Source organism: Arachis hypogaea, chromosome 8 (assembly GCF_003086295.3).
Source record: "Arachis hypogaea cultivar Tifrunner chromosome 8, arahy.Tifrunner.gnm2.J5K5, whole genome shotgun sequence".
Classification (NCBI taxonomy): domain Eukaryota; kingdom Viridiplantae; phylum Streptophyta; class Magnoliopsida; order Fabales; family Fabaceae; genus Arachis; species Arachis hypogaea.
The window spans coordinates 15432606-15454965 of record NC_092043.1 but is presented as its reverse complement, the minus strand read 5'-3'; the positions used below and the strand labels follow the sequence as shown (position 1 = coordinate 15454965).

The window sequence follows — 22360 nt, the reverse complement described above, 5'->3', positions numbered from 1 at the left end:
TATCCCGATTGAGGTTTGGAAGGGTCTTGGAGAAAAAGGCATCAACTGGTTATCCAAGCTTTTTAATGAAATTCTAAGGTCAAAGAAGATACTTGATGAGTGGAGAAAGAGCACCTTGGTACCTATCTACAAGAATAAGAAGGATATACAAAGTTGTGAAAACTATAAAGGGATTAAGCTTATAAGTCATACTATGAAGTTATGGAAAAGGGTGATAGAACGGAGGTTGAAAAAAGAGACACAAGTAACAGAGAACCAATTTGGATTTATGCCAGGCAGATCTACTACTGAAGCGATATACTTGTTAAGAAGGATGATGGAGAAATATTGTAGTAATAAAAGGGATCTACATATGGTGTTTATTGATTTGAAAAAAGCGTATGATAGGGTACCAAAGGAGGTCTTATGGAAGGTTTTAGAAAAGAGGAGAGTAAGGATCGCATATATTCGGGCAATTAAAGACATGTATGATGGGGCCACTAGTGTGAAGACTCAAGGTGGTGTGACAGAGGAATTCCCTATTGGTATAGGATTGCACCAGGAATCATCTTTAAGTCCATACCTTTTCACATTAGTCTTGGAAGTACTCACAGAGCACATCCAAGAACCTGTGTCATGGTGCATGCTTTTTGCCGATGATATCGTCCTTATGGGAGAGTCAAGGAAAGACCTAAATAAGAAGTTGGAGTTATGGAGAGAAACTTTAGAAGTGTATGGTCTGCGCATAAGCCGTAGCAAGAAGGAATATATGAAATGTAAGTTCAGTTTGAGAAGGGAAAACCCCAATATAGAGTGAAGATTAGAGAAAATATCCTACGAAAAGTTAAAAGTTTTAAGTATCTTGGGTGCATCATACAGGATAATGGAGAGATTGAACAGGATGTAAATCATATGATCCAAGCAGGTTGGTCAAAATGGCAGAGTGCATCTGGTTTTATATGCGACAAAAAATGCCTCTAAAACTTAAAGGTAAATTCTATCACACTGCTATAAGACCGGCTATGCTGAATGGTACGAAGTGTTGGGCGGCTAAAAGGAAGCACGAACATAAGCTGAATGTGGCAGAGATGAAGATGTTGAGATGGATGATTGGTCATACGCGATTGGATAAAATAAGGAATGAAGATATAAAAGAGAGAGTTGGAGTAGCACCCATTGTGGAAAAGATGGTTGAATCGCGTCTCAGGTGATTTGGACATGTGAGAAGAAGACCGATAAAACATCCAGTCAGGAGGGTAGATGAGATGGAAGATGGACAAAGGGCGAAAGACAGAGGAAGACCTAAGAAAACCATCCATGAGGTGGTCAAACGAGATCTACATGTAAACGGTCTCTTTGTAGACATGATACATGACAGAACACAATGACGTCGTTTGATTTATGTAGCCGACCCCACTTAGTGGGACAAGGTTTTGTTATTGTTGTATTTGTGAACAATTTATTATTTTTCTTAATTATTCATATCAAATTCACAATTTCATAAATAAAAATATAAAATTAATTTCTTAAGACAATTTATTATTTTTAAAACGAGTTTCCATAAAACTAGTTATTTTTTAGAAACCAGCTCTTATTTTTAAACCAATTTAAAACCGATTTATTACTTTACAAAAATGAATGATGAATAAACAAGGTAGAAATTCAGGTGCAGTCGACTTCACATGAAGTTAATAGATGAGAGCCGTTAGATGAAAATTTAGTCAAATCAGTCAAATTATTTAACGGTTTTCAGCTATCAATTTCATATAAAAACAACTGCACGTGAGTTTTCACCGTAAACAAGTCACATGACACAGAACAATAGAACATGCTGTCATTTTAAATCACAAAAGCACACAAATCAAAATTTACACACTACATATCATATCCTCCTTCAACCACATCATTAATTAACTCACAAATACTCAAGTCTTAAGGGGTTATAAGAGTTGAAAATCATATGATAAAAAACGGCTTAGTTAATATATAAAATGCCGTGAAGAACACATCAAACACACACATAATGAACATTAACACAAATATTAAGATAGCTTAGTATTATAATCTCTCCCTGGCCAAAATGTCTTTGGTTATGATGGATTCTGTTGTTGTTGCCATGTCTAGTTCCTGCTCTTGCTTTTTTCAACATCCCTTGGAGCTGCAAGCTGACACAAAAAGGGGAAACTCGAATAAGATATGCTGGGATTCGAAGCCAAGTACCCATAACATATGCTGGGATTCCCTTGAATCTTATGTTTATAGATAGTTTGAAAAATACTAACCAAGGCCAATTGCTTCTGAACTCTTCATGATCCTCAGCCTTCGGCATGTTTCGATAAACATCCTGCAAAGATAAAGGGTTGAAGTTACTTTGAAGACGAACAAATAATGTAAAATGTAAATTTGTATCTCAGATGAGTTTTCAATGCCTATAAGAAAACAAGTGCATGAAAGAATTAGAACTTACTCCCATGGAACATCACCCACAAGCATCCAATCATTATCTTTGTCTTCATAGGTAAGAACATATTCCGACCCATGAAGAAGATCCTTCAGCTTGGTTTCATTCAGCAACTCCTTTCCCAGAGTCCCATAAGATCCGCATTGACCTGAAATCATACCGAAACAAGCAGTAACTGGATCCAGGCAAACTGACCATAAATTACTTAAAGACTAAGTTTTCTTGCATCAAACGAATTCTTCCTTACTTATAGTAAAACCGCGGAACATCTTCTCTAGAGCAGAACATAGTTCCGGGTATGTAGAGTAATTCTTCAAGTCTACTTTCCTTAAATAGGGAGCACCCTCCAAGCTGACCTTGACAAACAGTGGACCGGACCCCGGTTGTCCATCTACTTCTTCTGTGTTTTTCGAATTAGTTGCCAGTGAATTCTTCCTAAATGACCTTAGGGGAGGCCACCCCACGACCTGAGCCCTGTCGCACGAGGAATATCAGAATTCAGAAATCATTTCCACAGTTATGCTCAAACTTAATGTGATCGGTTCGAGTATTCTACTTACTTGGTAGCTGGTGCACTGCTATTATTATTCGCAGAACCATTAAGACTGGGTCTGGTCTCATTGAAAGCATGAGGCTTCTCGACCCCAACCTTTGTAGTCGATACTTCTTTCATTTTGGCTTGTTGAACCCCAAGACTCTCAAGCAGAGAACCAGGTTTTAATCCCAAGTTAGAAGAAGGCCTCGGCGACAGAATTGTATTCACTTCTGAATTAGATAAAAAATTCCCCTGCATGATAGATCGGCGACTCAGTATCTCGCTTAGCAGTATCTCACTTCGAGCAGATAAAAAGCTATGATCAGAGCATGTTACAGTCTTACACATACTAAAAACAAGATTTCAACCAAGCAAGTTCTTTTAAGATTACTTTAAGTACCCAAAGATCATAGTTAAAAAGGATATTTCCTCAGACTAAATTGACATTTACCTTCTGGAACCCATTCATTACATCTAAGAATCCTCTTTTGCTACCCAAAACAGCAGCCTTTGCAGGGGAATGATGATGATCATCGGTCGAGGGGCACAGGGGGAAAAGTGGTTTCTCATCAAACTGAGTTGAGCTTCTTAAGCAATGATCAGAATCTCTCTCAGGAGACTGAGATCCCGGGAGACCAAGCCTGAGTTCAGTAGCTTTCAGGTTCAGATTACTTTTATGCTCGTCCGGTAAGGGCGAAACCGAGCTGTCAGCAGAAGAACAACCAGACAATTCCATGTAGTTTCGCACTTTCAACTCGGAGCTCTCGATGCGAGCACATTCCATGGCAGTCGACGAAACCAACAAAGTGACATTGCTTTTGCCCTCCTCCTCCCCCACTATGCTAAATACCGGCAGTGACATCAAAATTCAAACCAAGAAGTTCCCAAATTTTGTGTTTTCCCTATCAAACAACAAAAACAGCATTTGAAATGGTTCATGAAACAAACAGAATAACAGATCATTTTGACTAAACAGAATCTTGCACCACACTCCACGGCCTTCAAACTTATCAATCAAACAGAGAAAACAATACATTGAAACACAGCTTTCCCACAATATTCATAAGCAACCTCAATGTCATAAATTCCAATAACACATTAAAAATTGAATCATACCTTTGCTCAAATTTTCTTTGCTTTGATCCAAAGAAGCTCCAAATGAACAACAATAGCCAAGTACAAATTCCTAAATTGCAATAAGGCAAAGTTAGGAACTTTATATACCCAATGAAAACAAATAAATATAAGACAATTAAAAAGAAAATGAGAATCGCCATTCATTGCTGCAAAGACTCACAGATAGAATGATAGATACACATATTAAGTAATAATTACTTTTCGGTGGAAAAAGTTACAAGACAAAGTTCTAAAAATAACCCAAGGGGAATAAAATTAAAAACATAGTACAAAACAAGCTGTAATAAATATAATAATAATAAATTTAAAAAAATTCACATGAAAATTTATGAGTCAGAGTCTTTCACTCTTGGCTGAGTCATCTTCCATCAAAGCACATTTCAGTAGATAGACGAAAAACAAAAAGCAGATTTTTTTTCAATTTCATTTTTTGAAAATAAAATAAAATAAAATCATCCAGAAGTGAAGATAACAAACACGGACTCAGTTTGGTTTTGGTCAGAAAATAAAAAGGGAAAGTGAAGAAGAAAAGTTGAAAAAAAAAAAAAAAAACAGAAACTAGTGAGCACTACTTTGTGTTAATAATGCACTGAAAGAAAAAGAAAAAAAAAAGAGTTTTTTGAGAGTTTTCTCATCCATTACTGGAACAAAAATAGGAATTAAGAAAAAGTGGAATAAAGATGCATGTCCCAGTTGAAAGCAAAAAAGGGGAAAAGCAAAGGGACACAGAGAATTGCAGAAGGGTTTCAATGAAAAGTCCATGAAGCAACATAAGAAATTAAAATGAAACAAAAAAAAAAACTTAGGAGTTTTACTTACTCGTGTTGAAGAATAATGAGAAGATCAGAAAGAGTGAAGAAGAAGAAGAAGAAGAAGAAGAAGGGTGTTAGGGTAATATTGAAAGAGAGAGTGGAAGAAGAGAGAACTAAGGACCCTCCATTGGGGAATAAAGTTACAAGAGCTTATTTTTGGTGTCTCATGTCAATGAAGAAGCACCATGCATTTAATTAAATAAAAAAACATTCAGAGTTTGTTTGAAACCATTTATCATAAGAAAAATAATTCTATTTTTTTTTAAAAAAATATTTTTGTTTGAAATTTAATTTTATAATTTAGAATAATTATAATATATTAATAGAATATAATTTAAATTTAAAAAATGTGTGCGTAGATTTAGAAATCAGACTCCTTCTAATTTAATTTACAAATAAAGAAAAAATAAAATTTTGAATTACTAAAAAATTTAAATTATTTATTTTTTAGTTATTCTAAAATAAAATAAAAAATTCAACTCTCGAGTAAATTCTAATTTCTAGCATTCTAAACAAGTTCTTATAATAATTACATACCAAAAAACAGCGATTAAATTCTTATTAATATAAAATATATGTTAAAATATAAAATTTATATTAAAATAAATTAAATAATAAAAAAATAAAAATAATTTTTTTGTTTTTTATTTAAAAAATAAATAAATTCTATATTTTTTATTTTTTGAAATATGAGATATTTAAATCTTTTTAGAGAATCAATTTATGTTTATATATTTTAGATAGAAAAATTTAAATATCTTATATTTTAAAAATTAAAAACATTTTTTATATTTTTAATTAGTTTAAAATTCATATCTCTTTGAATTAAAAAAATTAAGAATTTATTTATTTTTTAAATAATATATACATAATAATTAATTTTAATATATAGATATAACTTTTGATAAAAGAATATTAAAAATAATATTTTTTAGAAATATTAGTTAATCTTTTATATTAGTATTTTTTATTCTATTAAAATTTATAATTTTTAAATAAAAAAATGTTTGTTAACTAAATTTAAAAAAAATAATAAATTTTATTCGCTGCGTAATATTGCTCTTAAATAAGATTATATATTTATATTTATATCACCTACCATCACTTCTCTTTCTGTGTAATTAATTTATAATATCTTTTAATGTAATGTGGATTATACATTTATGGTAGATGGTCACATAAATAAATGAAGAGTTTTATTGATGGGTCGTTAGATGATCATCACATGAAATATCTTATCTTATTTTTGTTAATTTTAAAATAAAATTAGGTCATTCCTTTCATTTTATTTTATGCATGTCAAAATCTATTTACTTTGTCGCACGTTTTTATAATAATATTTTGTCGATTGATTTGTTTTTTTATTTTTCACGGTATTTCTCAATTCGACAGATTAAAATTTAAGCGAATTAGTGAGCTAACCACTAAACCAACTCAATTTGATTTGTCAAAATCTATTTTTATGGCAGTGGCTTTTTCTTACTCGAAGTCGTAGATCATATTTGTTTAGCACAGAATATTGAGATATAGACACTAGGCACGGATCTAAAAAAAAAAGGTAAATAGTGGCCTTAGTTTTTTTAAGGTTTTGAAGAAGTATATACATGGAATATGTACGTGATAAAATAAAATATATTTAGTAATTTTATATGTAATTATTTTAATAATATGATAGATTAAGGTTTTAATTATTTTTTAATATTTTTATTTAATTAACTTTATATTATATACTCAAATTTTTATATTTTTTAAATTAATTTTTATATACTTATCTTTATGAATATAATGATTAGATTTTTTCAAGTAAATAAAATAAAATTTAGCAAAGTATATAATTTATAGTTTTTTTTATCAAAATGTACTCTATTTCTTATTTCGTTTATAGTATAAATAAAATAAGAGATAAGGTACATTTTATTAAAAATGTTATAAATTACATATTTTGGTAAATAAAATTCTATAATAATTTACATCATTTTATTTTAATAATTGTATTGTTTATTTTAGTTTTTATTTTTAATAGAAATTGCTAATTTTTTTTCTAATCTTATATTATTGAAAAAATTTATATTTTTTATGATAATTTATTTCGATTATAGTTTTATTTTGAGAGTTCTATTTTATATTCTATAAAAATACTAGTACCTTTGAGATGATTAATAATTTATAATTTATTTTTAAATTTTTGAAATTTTTAAAAGAACTAATCTTAATTAAAGAGATATGTAATAACTTCTTAACTAAACATACCATAAAAATATTAGTATCTTATAATTTTATAGAATATTATTGATATTGTTATTTTTTATGTAATTCTCATATCAAAAATAAAATTATTAAAAAAATCTATATTTTTTTATATATATTGCTAAAAATTAAAAAAAGAGCAATTCAGTAATTACATATCATGCATAAATTATTTTTATATAATAAAAAATACAAAAATAATTAAAAAATTTTGTATAAAATCCGAGCTCCGTATATCAGAATTTTTATATAAATACAAAGATATATAATTATATTTGAGTTTTTGACAGATGAAATATAAATAAAGACATTATATTCTGATATACTAAATTAAGGACAATTTACCTAAATAAAATGGTTGGGAGAAATCTTTACTCAAATATAACATGATACGAAAATAAAAGGATAAATAAGATAAGAATTGAAATTAGATAAAAAAATATATTGAAATTGAAATAGAAACAAAAATGATAGATTGAAATTGAGTACAAAGAGAATCACTCTACTTTTACCCAATTTCTTGACACAACAAAAAAGGGACTCCTCAACCTAACTTGTCAACGCCATGGTTTGAGAATTGATTCGAATGAACTCCTCAACCTTCTAACCAATTCCCCGATGCAACAAGAGAGGGACTCCTCAACCTCAATTGTCCACACCATGGTTTCATCACGAAACCAAAAAAGGTTTAAAACCTCTAAATCATTTTATGCTACGACTACAATAGCTAAGGAGGTATTTATAACCTCTTATTAGGTTAAAACAAAGAAAAACCCTAAAGCCCATAAACATAAGGCCCAATCTAGTAATTAAATAAACAAAATCAAAATACATTAAATTAAAATATTCTAAAAATATAAACTAATATCTTCTAAATAACACTTGAACTCTTCATATCACGAACATTTGAAGCACGTATCATTCTAAATGATATAGAGGTTTTAAACCTTTTTTGGTTTCGTGATGAAACCATGGTGTGGACAATTGAGGTTGAGGAGTCCCTCTCTTGTTGCATTGGGGAATTGGTTAGAAGGTTAAGGAGTCCCTTCGAATCAATTCCCAAACCATGGCGTTGACAAGTTAGGTTGATGAGTCACTTTCTTGTTGTGTCAAGAAATTAGGTAGAAGTAGAGTGATTCTCTTTGTACTCAATTTCAATCTATCATTTTTGTTTCTATTTCAATTTCAATATATTTTTTATTTAATTTCAATTCTTATCTTATTTATCCTTTTATTTTCGTATCATTTGATATCAGAGCTCAGGTATTAGATTAATTCTTATTAATCTATATCTGTTCTTCTTTTATCAATTAAAAAAAAAGAGTCCAATGTCTGTCGTATCTTTTTTTATGTTCTTGTGTTCTTATTTTCTGTTTGTGTTTCGTTATTGTTTAAACAAAATAAAAAGAGCATAAAGTGCCAAAAAAAGGAAAAAAAAAGAAATATATACAAAAAAAAGAAAAAGAAATAAATTATCTTTCTTGTAATTATTGTTCTTTTCATATACTATTTTATTCCACCTACAAGATTCGAGGACGAATCTTTTTTGAAGAGGAGGAGAATGATACGTGCTTCAAATGTTCGTGATATGAAGAGTTCAAGTGTTATTTAGAAGATATTAGTTTATATTTTTAGAATATTTTAATTTAATGTATTTTGATTTTATTATTTAATTACTAGATTGGGTCTTATGTTTATGGACTTTAGGGTTTTTCTTTGTTTTAACCTAATAAGAGGTTATAAATACCTCCTTAGCTATTGTAGTCGTAGCATAGAATGATTTAGAGGTTTTAAACCTTTTTTTGTTTCGTGATGAAACTATGGTGTGGACAATTGAGGTTGAGGAGTCCCTCTCTTGTTGCATCAGAGAATTGGTTAGAAGGTTGACGAGTCTTTTCGAATCAATTCCCAAACCATGGCATTGACAAGTTAGGTTGATGAGTCCCTTTCTTGTTGTGTCAAGAAATTGGGTAGAAGTAGAGTGATTCTCTTTGTACTCAATTTCAATTTATCATTTTTGTTTCTATTTCAATTTCAATATATTTTTTTATTTAATTTCAATTCTTATCTTATTTATCCTTTTATTTTCGTATCATAACAATTGTAATTCCTTTACTTGCGTGTCCTGATTCATTATTATGTAAACTGTGGTAAGTTACCACGTTTTACTTTTTACACATAAACCATAGCAGGTAAGTACGGTTTATGAAGTGACCAAGATGAGTAGGTAACTCAACACGGTTTATGAAGAGAGAACTTTGATCATAAAACTTTGTCACTTCCCACGGTTTATGAAGGGATATGTAAATGCAAAAATCTTTGTTACTTACCACGGTTTATGAAAAGAAAAATTCTATATATATGAGTGACATTCAAACTGTTGAGAAGAAGTATTTTACAATGGCAAGTAAGGAATAGAGTTTTCTAAATAATAAGGACAAATCACATTATTAAACCGAATAGAGGAGAAATTACATAATTCAACCAAAGCAAAAAATGTAACATAGATCAATCAGAAGCGTGCTTTTATGTAATTAGAATCAAACTAATTCGAATTACAAACCAACACTAATTCGAAGTTGATCAATTCGAAATATGCAGCTAAAATTTGTACGTAATTCGAACCTACCTGATTCGAATTATGCATACAGGTTGAGCAGGGTAGTTCGAATTACACTCATTCGAATTATAAGGGATGCAATTTGAATTACACTGAAAAAATAAAATTATCTAGAATATTAGACCAACTCAATGTTAATCAGATTTTTTATTTCTATTATAAAACATAAAAAAATTAATTCTCAACAAAAAAATCATGTTATTTTTTAAGATTTAATTTTTTTTATTGTGTTTTCATAAAGTTTGCACAAAATTCACCTATCACATTAACTAAACTTATTTATTTATGTAAAGTTTGTTTATGGACTCAGCAAACTTGTTTACATTTTAATACGATTTAAATTGTATTAGTATATTTTTATTTTTAATCAATTTAATTTTATTTAAATAATTAGATGTTTAAATTATAAAATTTGTATTAGTTTGTAATTTAAAATTTAAATAAGTTTAGTCAATGTGATAGGTGAATTTTGTATTTATATTACTCCAAGCCATTTAATCGGTACATGCGAGTTTTGTCTTCCATGGCTCCACCACCCAAATGCTTCAAAATCACAGAGTCTTTTACAGATTCTCTCTCAACCTCCCAGATTAAAAAATTTTGGTTTTACACATCCGTCATAGCTTAATGCGGATTATGTATTTATATTACTCCAAGCATAAACCGTAGTAACCAATAAGATTTTATGGTCACACAGTTTACTCATAAATCATGGTAACCTTGCACGGTTTTAACTCACGTTTTTATGCATAATCTACGCTTATTGATTCTCACTCATAAACTATGTCAACCTCCTACGATTTATATATAAATTATAAATCGTTGTTATCTATCACGGTTTACATAATAATGAATCAGGACACTCAAGTAAACAAACAGCAAATGTTGCATTTGAAGGGATCAAATAAAATGCCCCTAAACTAATATATTTTTGTATCATTCATATTTAAAAAAAAAACACACAAATTAAATGGATATACAATTTATTTTTTCTTTTATTGCCAATATCAATTTTTTACAGTTATATCTTTTATCACTCTATCTTCTTTCTAAATTTTGACCTAAAGAAAAAATAAAATAAATTTTATTTTTTATTATTATTTTATTTTATATATTTAATTTATTATTAAATTAAATATAAAAATACTAATTTTTGTGTCTCTATTTTTTTTTGTGTCCTATTCAAGAATGGATATAAAAAAAGCAGTAGTGACTTTGTATCTTCTAAAATAAAAAAAAAAACTATATTTATGTATAAAATATGAGTTTAAAACATAACAAATATTACGTGATTTAGTGACTTTTTATGTATTATTTTTCATTTATTTATTTTTTATTTTTTATTCACTAATATTTTTTATTTAACCAAAATTCTTATACTTTTTAAATTAATTTTTATATACTCATCTCTATATTCAGTTTTTAAAAATTTATTTTTAATAATATTAAAATATTAACATATTTAACATTTGTTTATATCCTGACCCAACGCTAAGACCCAGGTCTAAACGACAGGCCCAACCCACAGGATTGAGCCTCCAGTACACCGACCTTCCCCCGAGATGTCGGTTCTCACCACGACTTGCTCTAAAGAAGTCGGCAACGAGGATTAGTTGGCAGATAATAACTGCCCCTAAAATCTCTCAACCCACTTCCAGGAGCCATATCGCAACTTTCCTAAGATAAAAGGACGGTTATCCACCTTAAAAGGTGGAACTACTCCAACGGTGGTTATTGGCTCACCACTATAAATACACTGACACCCCTCAGGTATCGCTAAGTCCCAATACTCTCTAGACTTGCTCACATCCTTGCTGACTTAGGCATCGGAGTGTCTTTGCAGGTACCACCTCCCGTCCACTCACACTAACAAGTCAGACGAAGGACCTGAAGGTGCGAACCCATTTGAAGGCTTCCTTCCTCAAACGATTGGGCCAACCTAACGAGTCCAGCCCATTAATCTCTGGTTACCCATCGTAACATTGGCGCCGTTGCCGGGGACCTGAGAGATCAACCAGTAATGGCGGACAACTCACCAGAGGATGGTCATACAGCGTCTGATTCCGAACAAGAAAATCCAGATACCAGAAATAACGACGCGGACCTGACCCTTCACCAAGGAACCAACGACCAGCATAGAGAAGGCACCTCTGGGCTTAAGAACCCAAAGATAAACTCCTCGGAAGGACGAGAATTAGGAAAGGAAGGGCCACCCCATGCAATCGAGCTAATGGGGTTGGTCCACGGTCACCAAGGTTATTTGGAACAATTAGAACAGGAATTAGAACGACAACGAGAGGCAGAGCAAGATCTCAGGGAAGAGATAGAGCGACGAAAAAGAGGTGGAAGAAAAACTCTTGAAACTCGAATCTTCCCTTAGAAGTCAGAACTCCCGTGGCGACCGAGAAGAGTCACCCCTGGAAGGAGAGGACCCGTTCAGTGAGGACATAATGAGGGCAAAAGTTCCAAGAAAGTTCAAAAGCCCTGATATGAATCTCTATGACGGAACCACAGACCCGAAGCATCATTTAAGCAATTTCAAAAGTCGGATGTATCTGGCTGACGCTTCTGATGCGACTCGCTGCAAAGCGTTCCCGACCACCCTGTCGAAAGCAGCGATGAAGTGGTTCGACAGTCTCCCCCCAAGGTCGGTTACCAGCTTTGAGGACCTCTCGAGAAAGTTCTTAATGAGGTTCTCCATCCAAAAGGATAAGGTAAAGCACGCACCGAGTCTCCTGGGAGTTAAATAGGAGGTCGGAGAACCTCTACGGGACTACATGGAAAGGTTCAACAAAGCATGTTTGGAAATTCAAGACCTGCCCACAGAGGCAGTTATTATGGGGCTAGTAAATGGGCTTAGAGAGGGTCCCTTCTCTCAGTCCATATCAAAAAGGCACCCCACCTCTTTGAGTGATGTACAAGAGAGAGCAGAAAAGTACATCAACATAGAGGAAAATGTCAGATTAAGGGAGCCAAGCTGGCGACAGGGGCCCCCTCACTCAGCAAAAGAAAAAGAAAGGGAGCCCAAGAAAAAAGAGGAGGTCAGACCCGACAGGCCAAGGAGATATCACTCCTATACTCCTCTAAAAGTCTCCCTAGTGGACGTATACAGAGAAATCTATAATACTGAAAGGTTGCCGCCCCCTAGACCCATCAAAAACAAAAAGGGAGGAAGCCGCGGCGACTACTGTGAATACCATAAGATGTATGGCCACTCAACAAATGATTGCTACGTCCTTAAAAATGTGATAGAAAGGTTGGCCAATGAAGGCCGACTTGATAGATATCTCATGAAAAGGTCGAACAATCATGGAAAAAGAAAGCGAGATGATGAGGACAGAAGAGACCCACCACCACAAACCCCCGAGAGACACATACATATGATCTCTGGAGGATTCGTAGGAGGGGGACTCACTAAATCATCTCGCAAAAGACACCTAAAGCGAGTTTATCAAGTCGGAAACGAGTCTCCCGATCTCCTAACCATCTCGTTCACCAAAGAGGACGGGCAGGGGATCATGCCCGGGCATGATGACCCGGTGGTGATAACCATGATCTTGGCAAATGCCAACCTCCACAGAATCTTGGTGGACTAAGGGAGTTCGGCGGACATCCTCTTTAAGCCCGCATTCGACAAACTGGGGTTAGATGAAAGGGAGCTAAAAGCTTACTCGGACACCCTGTATGGGCTAGGAGACATGCCAATTAAGCCACTGGGATACATCCCCCTCCATACGACCTTCAGAAAGGGGGAAAATTCTAAAACTCTGAGCATTGACTTCATCGTCATCGATGTCGGATCGGCGTATAATGCCTTAATCGGCAGAAATACGCTAAATTGGCTCGGAGCGGTGGTGTCAACACCTCACCTTTGCATGAAATTCCCAACACCCAAGGGAATAGCAACAGTACGGGGATACCAGAAGTTGGCAAGAAAGTGTTACAATGAAAGCTTGAACCTCTGAGGAAAGAGCTAGGAAGTTCACACCATAGAGCTCGGAGGTATAAAAGCTAAAGAATAGCTCCGGCCACAGCCAGGGGGAAGGACTAAAGAAGTTCAAATCGGAAAAGAGGAAGGTAAAAATACCAACATAGGGGCCAGCCTAGACGGAAACTTGAAACAAAGGCTGATAAAGCTCCTGCAAGATAATTCTGACCTCTTCGCTTGGAAGGCTTCCGACATGCCTGGGATAGACCCTCAGCTCATGTCCCACAAGCTTTCAGTACACCCCGGATTACGACCCGTACAGCAGCGCAGGCGCAAGCTCGGAACAGAACGAGCTCAGGTGGTGGAGAAGCAAGTGCAAGCCCTCTTGGAGGCCGACTTCATCTGAGAGGTCAAGTATCTGGCATGGCTAGCAAACGTAGTGCTAGTCAAAAAGCAAAACGGCAAGTGGAGGATGTGTGTTGACTACACCGACATGAATAAAGCGTGCCCTAAAGATCTATATCCACTTCCCAGTATTGACACCCTAGTAGATGCAAGCTTAGGGTATCAGTACTTGTCGTTTATGGATGCTTACTCGGGATACAACCAAATTCCGATGTACAAGCCGGATGAGGAAAAAACTTCATTCATCACACCTAGAGCAAACTACGGCTATGTGGTAATGCCTTTTGGATTAAAAAATGCTGGGGCCACATATCAAAGGTTGATGAATAAAGTGTTCGCCCCCCACTTCGAGAACTTAATGGAGGTCTACATAGACGACATGCTGGTGAAAACCAAGGAGGAAACCGACCTCTTGACAGATTTCTCGCAAGTTTTCGACACCGTAAGGGTACATGGGATGAGACTAAATCCCACAAAATGCACCTTCGCGGTGGAGGCGGGAAAGTTTCTAGGGTTTATGCTAACACAAAGGGGGATCGAAGCAAACCCCGATAAGTGCAAAGCTATTCTAGAAATGAAAAGCCCGACTTGTCTACGGGAGGTCCAACAATTGCATGGCCGGCTCGCCGCCCTTTCTAGATTCCTGGCGGGATTGGCACTAAGATCCCTTCCAATATTCTCTCTACTAAGAAAAGGATGTCAGTTCGAATGGACTCCGAAATACGAAGAAGCGTTTCAGGAGTTCAAAAGGTTTTTGAGCTAGCCTCCGATTCTGACCCGACCCATAGTCAGAGAAGAGCTTGTCCTGTATCTGTCAATAGCAGACAGAGCTGTAGCATCAGCTCTAATATGGGAAGATGAGGTCAAACAGCATCCTATGTACTTCACCAGTAAAGTTTTACAAGGCCCAGAACTAAAATATCAAAAGCTTGAAAAGTTTGCATACTCCTTAGTAGTAGCCTCACGCCAATTACGGTCGTATTTCCAAGCGCACACGATAAAAGTCCGAACGAACCAGCCCATGAAGTAGATCCTCCAGAAGACGGACATTGCGAGTAGAATGGTTCAATGGACAATAGAGCTCTCTGAATTCGACCTGAAATACGAAGCCCGAACGGCAATAAAAGCTCAATGCCTCACCGACTTCCTAGCAGAATACGTCGGAGATCAAGAAGAAAAATCCACTGCATGGGAATTATATGTAGATGGATCCTCCAACAAGGTTGGAAGCGATACAGGCATAATACTGGTCAGCGAAGGGGAACGCAAATAGAAGTCTCCCTCAAGTTCGAGTTCCCAGCTTCCAACAATTAGGCATAATATGAAGCCTTGATTGCAGGGCTAAAGTTGGCAGAAGAAGTTGGTGCAACCAAAGTAATGATATTCAGCGACTCTCAGGTGGTGACCTCCCAAATAAACGGAGAGTATCAAGCCAAGGATCCTAACATGAAAAGGTACTTGGACAAAACCTTGGAGCACCTTAGGCGCTTTGAGGAGACCGAGGTAAAGCATATAACTCGGGACCTCAACAGCAGGGCAGACGCCCTCTCCAAGCTAGCAAGTACCAAACCAGGAGGGAACAATAGAAGCCTGATCTAAAAAACTCTCCCTGAACCCTCTGTGGCCAAAATGGAGGTTGTTCAAGATGTCTTTGAGGTCGCCGGGTTAGATCTCGGGTGGAAGAAGTCCTTAGTCGAATACCTGAAATTCGACATCTTCTCCAAAGAGGAAAAAGAGGCCAAAAAGATCCAGAGGGAAGCACAAAACTACACGCTGGTGAAAAATATCCTCTATAAAAGGGGGATATCAACACCACTACTAAAGTGTGTCCCGACCTCAAAGACAACCGAGGTGCTAGAGGAGGTACACAATGGAATATACGGGAACCATCTTGGAGCAAGGTCATTAGCTAGAAAGGTAATCTGAGCTGGGTTCTACTGACCGACCTTACAAAAAGATTCCACAGAATTTGTGAAAAAGTGCCAACCATGCCAAATGCTTGCGAACTTCCATGTAGCCCCTCCCGAGGAGCTCATTAGCATAACTTCCCCATGGCCTTTCGCAAAATGGGGATTGGACTTGCTAGGACTATTGGCCACCATCACTGCTTAGAGAAGTCGAAAGTTTCTCTACAAGATCATTATCACCAGGTATGGGGTACCTCACTCCATCACTACCGATAATGGCACTCAGTTCACCGACTCAACCTTCAAAAACCTGGTAGCCAGTATGAAAATCAAACATCAGTTTACATCGGTGGAACATCCACAAGAAAATGGACAAGCCGAGGCCACAAACAAGGTCATACTGACAGGGTTGAAGAAAAGGCTGCAGGACACAAAAGGAGCCTGGGCTGAAGAGCTCCCACAAGTACTTTGGGCTTATCGGACCACACCTCAGTCTGCCACAGGAGAAACACCCTTCCGACTTGCTTATGGCATAGAAGCCATAATACCAGTCGAAATCAATGAGCAAAGCCCAAGGGTGAGCTTCTACGACGAGGTTGGAAACATACAGGGGTACAAAGAAGAACTTGAGCTACTCCCAGAAGTCCAAGAACGAGCCCACATTAGAGAAGTAGCATTGAAACAAAGGATGACGAACAGATACAACAAAAAAGTCATTCGAAGGAGCTTCACCCCAGATGACCTGATCTAAATCAGAAACGACATTGGAGTCAATAAATCTGGAGAGGGAAAGCTCGCTGCTAATTGAAAGGGATCATACAAGATTAGTGAGGTCTTAGGAAAAGGTTATTACAAGGTGATCGACTTAAACGGTACTGAGCTACCTAGGTCGTGGCATGCTTGTAATATGAAAAGGTACTACAGTTAAAAGTGAACTCTACTCCATGATGTACTCTTTTCCCAACTTCGTGTTTTTTTCCAAGAGAAAGGATTTTTCCGAATGGGGGTTTTTAACGAGGCATCATAGTAGAGACTAAGGGGTTATAGACAGCCAAACACCTTTAGTAGCAGTAAAAGTACCTTCGCAAATAAGTAAAGATCTTTTACAATATCTCTTATAAATTCCTTCTCGCTTTCTTTCTTTCTACGAAACGCGTCGACTTAAGCTCGATAAAGCATGAAAATCCCATGAACCGACTTAGATGGTTGGTGCACGAAAATTACACTCACACTATGTAATTCCGCACAACTAACCAGCAAGTTCATTGGGTCGTCCAAGTAATACCTTACGTAAGTAAGGATCGATCCCACGGAGATTGCCAGCTTGAAGCAAGCTATGGTTATCTTATTATTCTTAGTCAGGATACCAATAGGGTTCTTTAGTTTCAATTGTAAAAAGTGAAAGAGCATGAAATGAGTATTTGTTATGCAGTAATGGAGAATGTGTTGGAGTTTTGGAGATGCTTTATCTTCTGAATCTCTGCTTTCCTACTGTCATCTTCTTCACGCACGCAAGGTTCCTTCTATGGCAAGCTGTGTGTTGGTGGATCACCGTTGTCAATGGCTACCATCCGTCCTCTCAGTGAAAATGGTCTAGGTGCGCTGTCACTGCACGGCTAATTATCTGTTGGTTCTCACTCATGCTGGAATAGGATCCATTGATCCTTTTGCGTCTGTCACTACGCCCAACCCTTGTGAGTTTGAAGCTCGTCACAGTCATTCAATCCTTGAATCCTACTCGGAATATCACAGACAAGGTTTAGACTTTCCGGATTCTCAAGAATGCTGCCAATGGATTCTAGCTTATACCACGAAGATTCTGATTAAAGAATCCAATATATATTCATTCAATCGAAGGAAGAACAGAGGTGGTTGTCAGGCACACGTTCATAGATTGAGAATGGTGATGAGTGTCACGGATCATCACATTCATCATGGTTAAGTACGAATAAATATCTTAGATAGAAACAAGCGTGTTTGAATGGAAAATAGAAGTATTTGCATTAGTTTATCGAGACACAGCAGAGCTCCTCACCCCCAACAATGGAGTTTAGAGACTCATGCCATCAAAGAGTACAAAGTTCAGATCTAAAATGTCATGAGGTACAGAATAAATCTCTAAAAGTTGTTTAAATACTAAACTAGTAACCTAGGTTTACAGAAAATGAGTAAACTAAGATAGATAGTGCAGAAATCTACTTCTGGAGCCCACTTGGTGTGTGCTGGGGCTAAGACTTGAGCTTTTCACATGCCTGGGTTGTTTCTGGAGTTAAACGTCAGCTTGTAACGTGTTTTGGGTGTTTAACTCCAATTTGCAACCTGTTTCTGGCGTTTAACACCAGAATGGAACATGGAACTAGTGTTAAACGCCAGTTTACGTCATTTATCTTTGAGCAAAGTATGGTCTATTATATATTGTTGGAAAGCCCAGGATGTCTACTTTCCAACCCAATTGAGAGCGCGCCAATTGGACTTCTGTAGCTTCGAAAAATCTATTTCGAATGCAAGGAGGTTAGAATCCAACAGCATCAGCAGTCCTTTTTCAGCCTGAATCAGATTTTTGCTCAGCTCCCTCAATTTCAGCCAGAAAATACCTGAAATTATAGAAAAATGCACAAACTCATAGTAAAGTCCAGAAATATGAATTTTGCCTAAAAACTAATAAAAATATACTAAAAACATACTAAAAACTACATGAAATTACCCCTAAAAAGCGTATAAAATATCCGCTCATCAATGGTCATCAGGATAAAACGACGAGGTACAAGTCGGTGTAAAGAGGTTATAAAATTCTATCATGAATAAACTCGAAAATTATCTGACTAACAAGCTGAAAAAACTGAGAAACAAAGAAATGCATCGCAAAAATAACCTAAGGTATAAAAACTCAATATATCAAAAAAATGAGTATAAGGAATACCGAGAAGAGATCAGAAAACCTATAGAAACCACTAAGGAAAATACTGTCCCAAGCCTTCAAGGAAAATTTGAGAAAAAAAACTTAGAAGAAAGGACAGCCAGTCAAGAAAAGGTTTTTCAAAACAAAAGATCAAAAAAGGGTTTTCGAAACCTAAACAGAAAAGCATGCACACAACCAACAAGAATAACCTAAACCCTTATCCGAAAAATGGTATTTTTAAATATTTTGTTTACGGCCATAAAAGGCCAAGAAAGTGTCAACAATATGCCACCACATAATAAAAATAAAATAGTTTAAAAAAAAGGGGGGACCCACAGGCCGGGCCACATATAGCCACAAATAATTTTTTTAGTTTGGAAGGAAGTCACCACCAGAGCCAGGGAGAGTAGTCGGAGCACCACCAGAGTCAGGGAGAGAAATGTCCATAGGAGAGGGAGTGAAAGTTTCAGGAGCCTTCGAAGAACTCAGAGCATCATCTGGTCGGGGAGGGGATTCTATTATCCTCTGACCCCGAATTTTCAACTCGGACTCAGACACAGGTCAGGGAGGAGAAACAATAGCCCTGTCGATTACGACCTTATCAAGATCCAAAGGGGAGAGATCCAGGTCAGGAGTAATAACCCCGACCTGCTCCTTAAAGACCCTCCAGGCCTCCTCGGATCCCTCCGTAATGGAGTCCTACAGATCCGCATAAGCATCCCGAGCCCTTACCAAATATTTTTTAACCTCCACAAGGTCCTGGAACAAGCTTGAATAGCTCTGCTCCGCCTTCTCCCGCAGACCCTCTGCCATAGAGCACTGGCCCATCAACTTCTCCTCTTCCTTCATGAGATTATCCCTCTCCTCCTTCAGCTTGGCAACCTCCTCCTTCAGACTCTTCTCAGCCTCCTGATACAAAAGAATCTCCCCCTCTAGCTCTTCAACTTTTAGGGATGAATCCAAAGAGCTGAGGGGAGTCTTCTAAAAAATATCAAGGAACTTTGTGCACACCCCTGCCGCCCTAATACTCTCTTAAGCCAGAATAGTAAGGTGGTTTCAAACAGAAGCATCATCCATACTTATACGAGTATGATGATAGATATGCTTCCGAACGAACTGAGGTGCATCCACCTTGGCCTCACCTTCAAAAGAAGAGCTAGACACTAAAGTCTTGCGCTTCTTCTTTTCTGGCTCAGGGGAAGATCGGGGAGGAGGGGACGGCAGAGAAGAGGCTGAAGAAGAAATGACAATAGGACGAGTGGGGGTCCCCAAATTGTGAGAAGGAGGGGGAGGACCAGCTGCCTTGGCACCGCCGACTCTGGCACGGGATCTCGCTTTGGCCTCCTGAACCCTCTGGTAAGACTCCATGGAATTCTTCTTCGCCATTTCTACAAGAACAATTAGATATCTAAAAGTCAGTAAAACAAGTCGGAAGAAATAGTCGTGCAAACATCAAGTCGGAAAATATGATAAACTAAGAAAAACTACCTAATTGAGCCTGGACAAAGGTCGGAGACCCCTGGAGAAACTTTTTCGTATCCAGGTAGGGGGCTCTTCCCCATACTTCTCGGAGAAACCCCACACTAGCCGCCTCCACCTCATCCAAATCATCCAAACCATATTTTTTACAAGGAGAGGCCTCTATCCAGTACAGGGGAAACGAGGAGAAGAAGTTTCATCCAGGAAAAAGGGGTGGTGACCCTCTATAGCTTGAACTTTGAAAAAGAAATTTTTGAAGTCATGGAAAGATTCATCAAAAAGGGTAAAAACTCTCCGACCTTGTATGGCCCGGAAAGACACCCACTGCTGCTTATTATTTTGCCCACTGAAGGGCTTAGTCATGTGAAAGAGATAAAAGAAAATCTTTAAAGAAGTCGGAAAGTCTAAAGCATGGCTGATAAACTGGTAAATTTTCAAAAAACTCCAAGAATTGGGATGGAGTTGGGTAGAAGCAACACAACAGTGGCATAAAACGGCTATCTCGAAGTCGGAAAAAGGGAGAAAAATGCCTAAGCGGGAAATCATGCTCTCATACATGTAGAAAAAATGAGGGGCTGCCTCAGAAGCCCTCCCAAAACAAACCCGGTCCTCCGGACCCGGGGCAATCAGTTCATATTTTGGCTCATCTTCGTCAGAAGTACAAAGCCTATGATGAGTGCGAAGGTTGGTGATGAAGTCAGTATCAACAAGGGGCTCTTCCCCCAGAACCGTGACATCCACCCATTGAGCAAGGATTTCAACAGAAGACATTTTATTTTTCTAGAAAGGGATAGCAAAACCTACAAAGGAAAAAGAAAAAGAATAAAAAATAGGGTCTCTAAGGGTCCGAGGCAAGTCTCTCAAACTAAGCAGAGAAAACACTGAGACTACTATCTACACTCTACATAACAAAACATGCAAAATGAAAAACTCTATAAAGGAAGAGTAAGAAAAGAAACTGACCTTTTTCCTCGCGCAGAAAGGTGGAAGCAACAGCACCCGAAAAGGAAGGAGTTTTCTTCTTTCAAACAGTAAAGGGTGCAGGTAGAAAAGTTTTCAGAAATGAACAAGCGAGAAGAGGAAAAAGTATTTATAAACGCGTTAGGGGTATAAACGTAAAAACGACGCAAACCATTTAAGAGTTGCACCGTTACCAATGTAACCGCCCCGCGTATGAATGCTCAAACCTCTAAGAGACGCGACGTTTGATTAGACGCGACTGTTGAGAGTTTTTAAAACACATCGGTTCCGAAAAATCACGTCGGTTCCTTAGCGGGTCGACTACGGTCCCGAGTTATAATACTCGACCCCACCTCTTAAAAGAAATTGGGCTCGAGTAGGGGCACTGTTCATACCCTGGCCCAACGCTAAGGCCCAGGTCCAAACGACAGGCCCAACCCACAGGGTTGAGCCTTACAGTACACCGACCTTCTCCCGAGAAGTCGGTTCTCACCACGACTTGCTCTAAAGAAGTCGGCAACGAGGATTAGCTGGCAGAAAATAACTGCCCCTAAAATCTCTCAACCCACTTTCAGGAGCCATATCGCAACTTCCCTAAGATAAAGGGACGGTTATCCACCTTAAAAGGTGGAACTACTCCAACGGTGGTTATTGGCTCACCACTATAAATACACTGACACCCCTCAGGTATCTCTAAGTCCCAATACTCTCTAGACCTGCTCACACCCTTGCTGACTTAGGCATCGGAGTGTCTTTGCAGGTACCACTCCCCGTCCACTCACGCTCACAAGTTGGACGAAGGACCCGAAGGTGCGAACACATTCGAAGGCATCCTTCCTTAGACTATTCGGCCAACCTAACGAGTTCAGCCCATTAATCTCTGGTTACCCATCGTAACAACATTATATTATTATTATATAGAATATTAACAATGACTTACGTCATTGTATTTTGGTAATCACATGGTGTATTTTATATGTTATTTTTTTAT

At 36.8% G+C, this 22360-nt stretch overlaps 1 protein-coding gene across 1 annotated transcript; it reads right to left on the bottom strand.

Annotated features, from left to right (window-relative positions):
- Window positions 1-1864: 1864 nt before the first annotated feature.
- On the bottom strand, window positions 1865-5137 carry LOC112706284 (auxin-responsive protein IAA8). The gene is made up of 8 exons (XM_025757509.3): window positions 4932-5137; window positions 4092-4161; window positions 3427-3877; window positions 3001-3227; window positions 2688-2914; window positions 2447-2588; window positions 2262-2323; window positions 1865-2144 (listed from the first exon to the last, which is right to left on the bottom strand). Exons 3-8 carry the CDS (start codon window positions 3835-3837, stop codon window positions 2122-2124), a joined length of 1092 nt encoding a protein of 363 aa, XP_025613294.1. The 5' UTR covers window positions 3838-3877; window positions 4092-4161; window positions 4932-5137; the 3' UTR covers window positions 1865-2121.
- Window positions 5138-22360: the final 17223 nt, after the last annotated feature.

Excerpts from the sequence above, each read along its gene's own strand:
- LOC112706284 (XM_025757509.3), bottom strand. The coding sequence starts at position 3,837 with ATGTCACTGCCGGTATTTAGCATAGTGGGGGAGGAGGAGGGCAAAAGC. Across the intron at positions 2,915-3,000 it reads AGCAGTGCACCAGCTACCAA|GGCTCAGGTCGTGGGGTGGC; the intron begins GTAAGTAGAATA and ends CTCGTGCGACAG. Across the intron at positions 2,145-2,261 it reads TTCAGAAGCAATTGGCCTTG|CTTGCAGCTCCAAGGGATGT; the intron begins GTTAGTATTTTT and ends TTTTTGTGTCAG.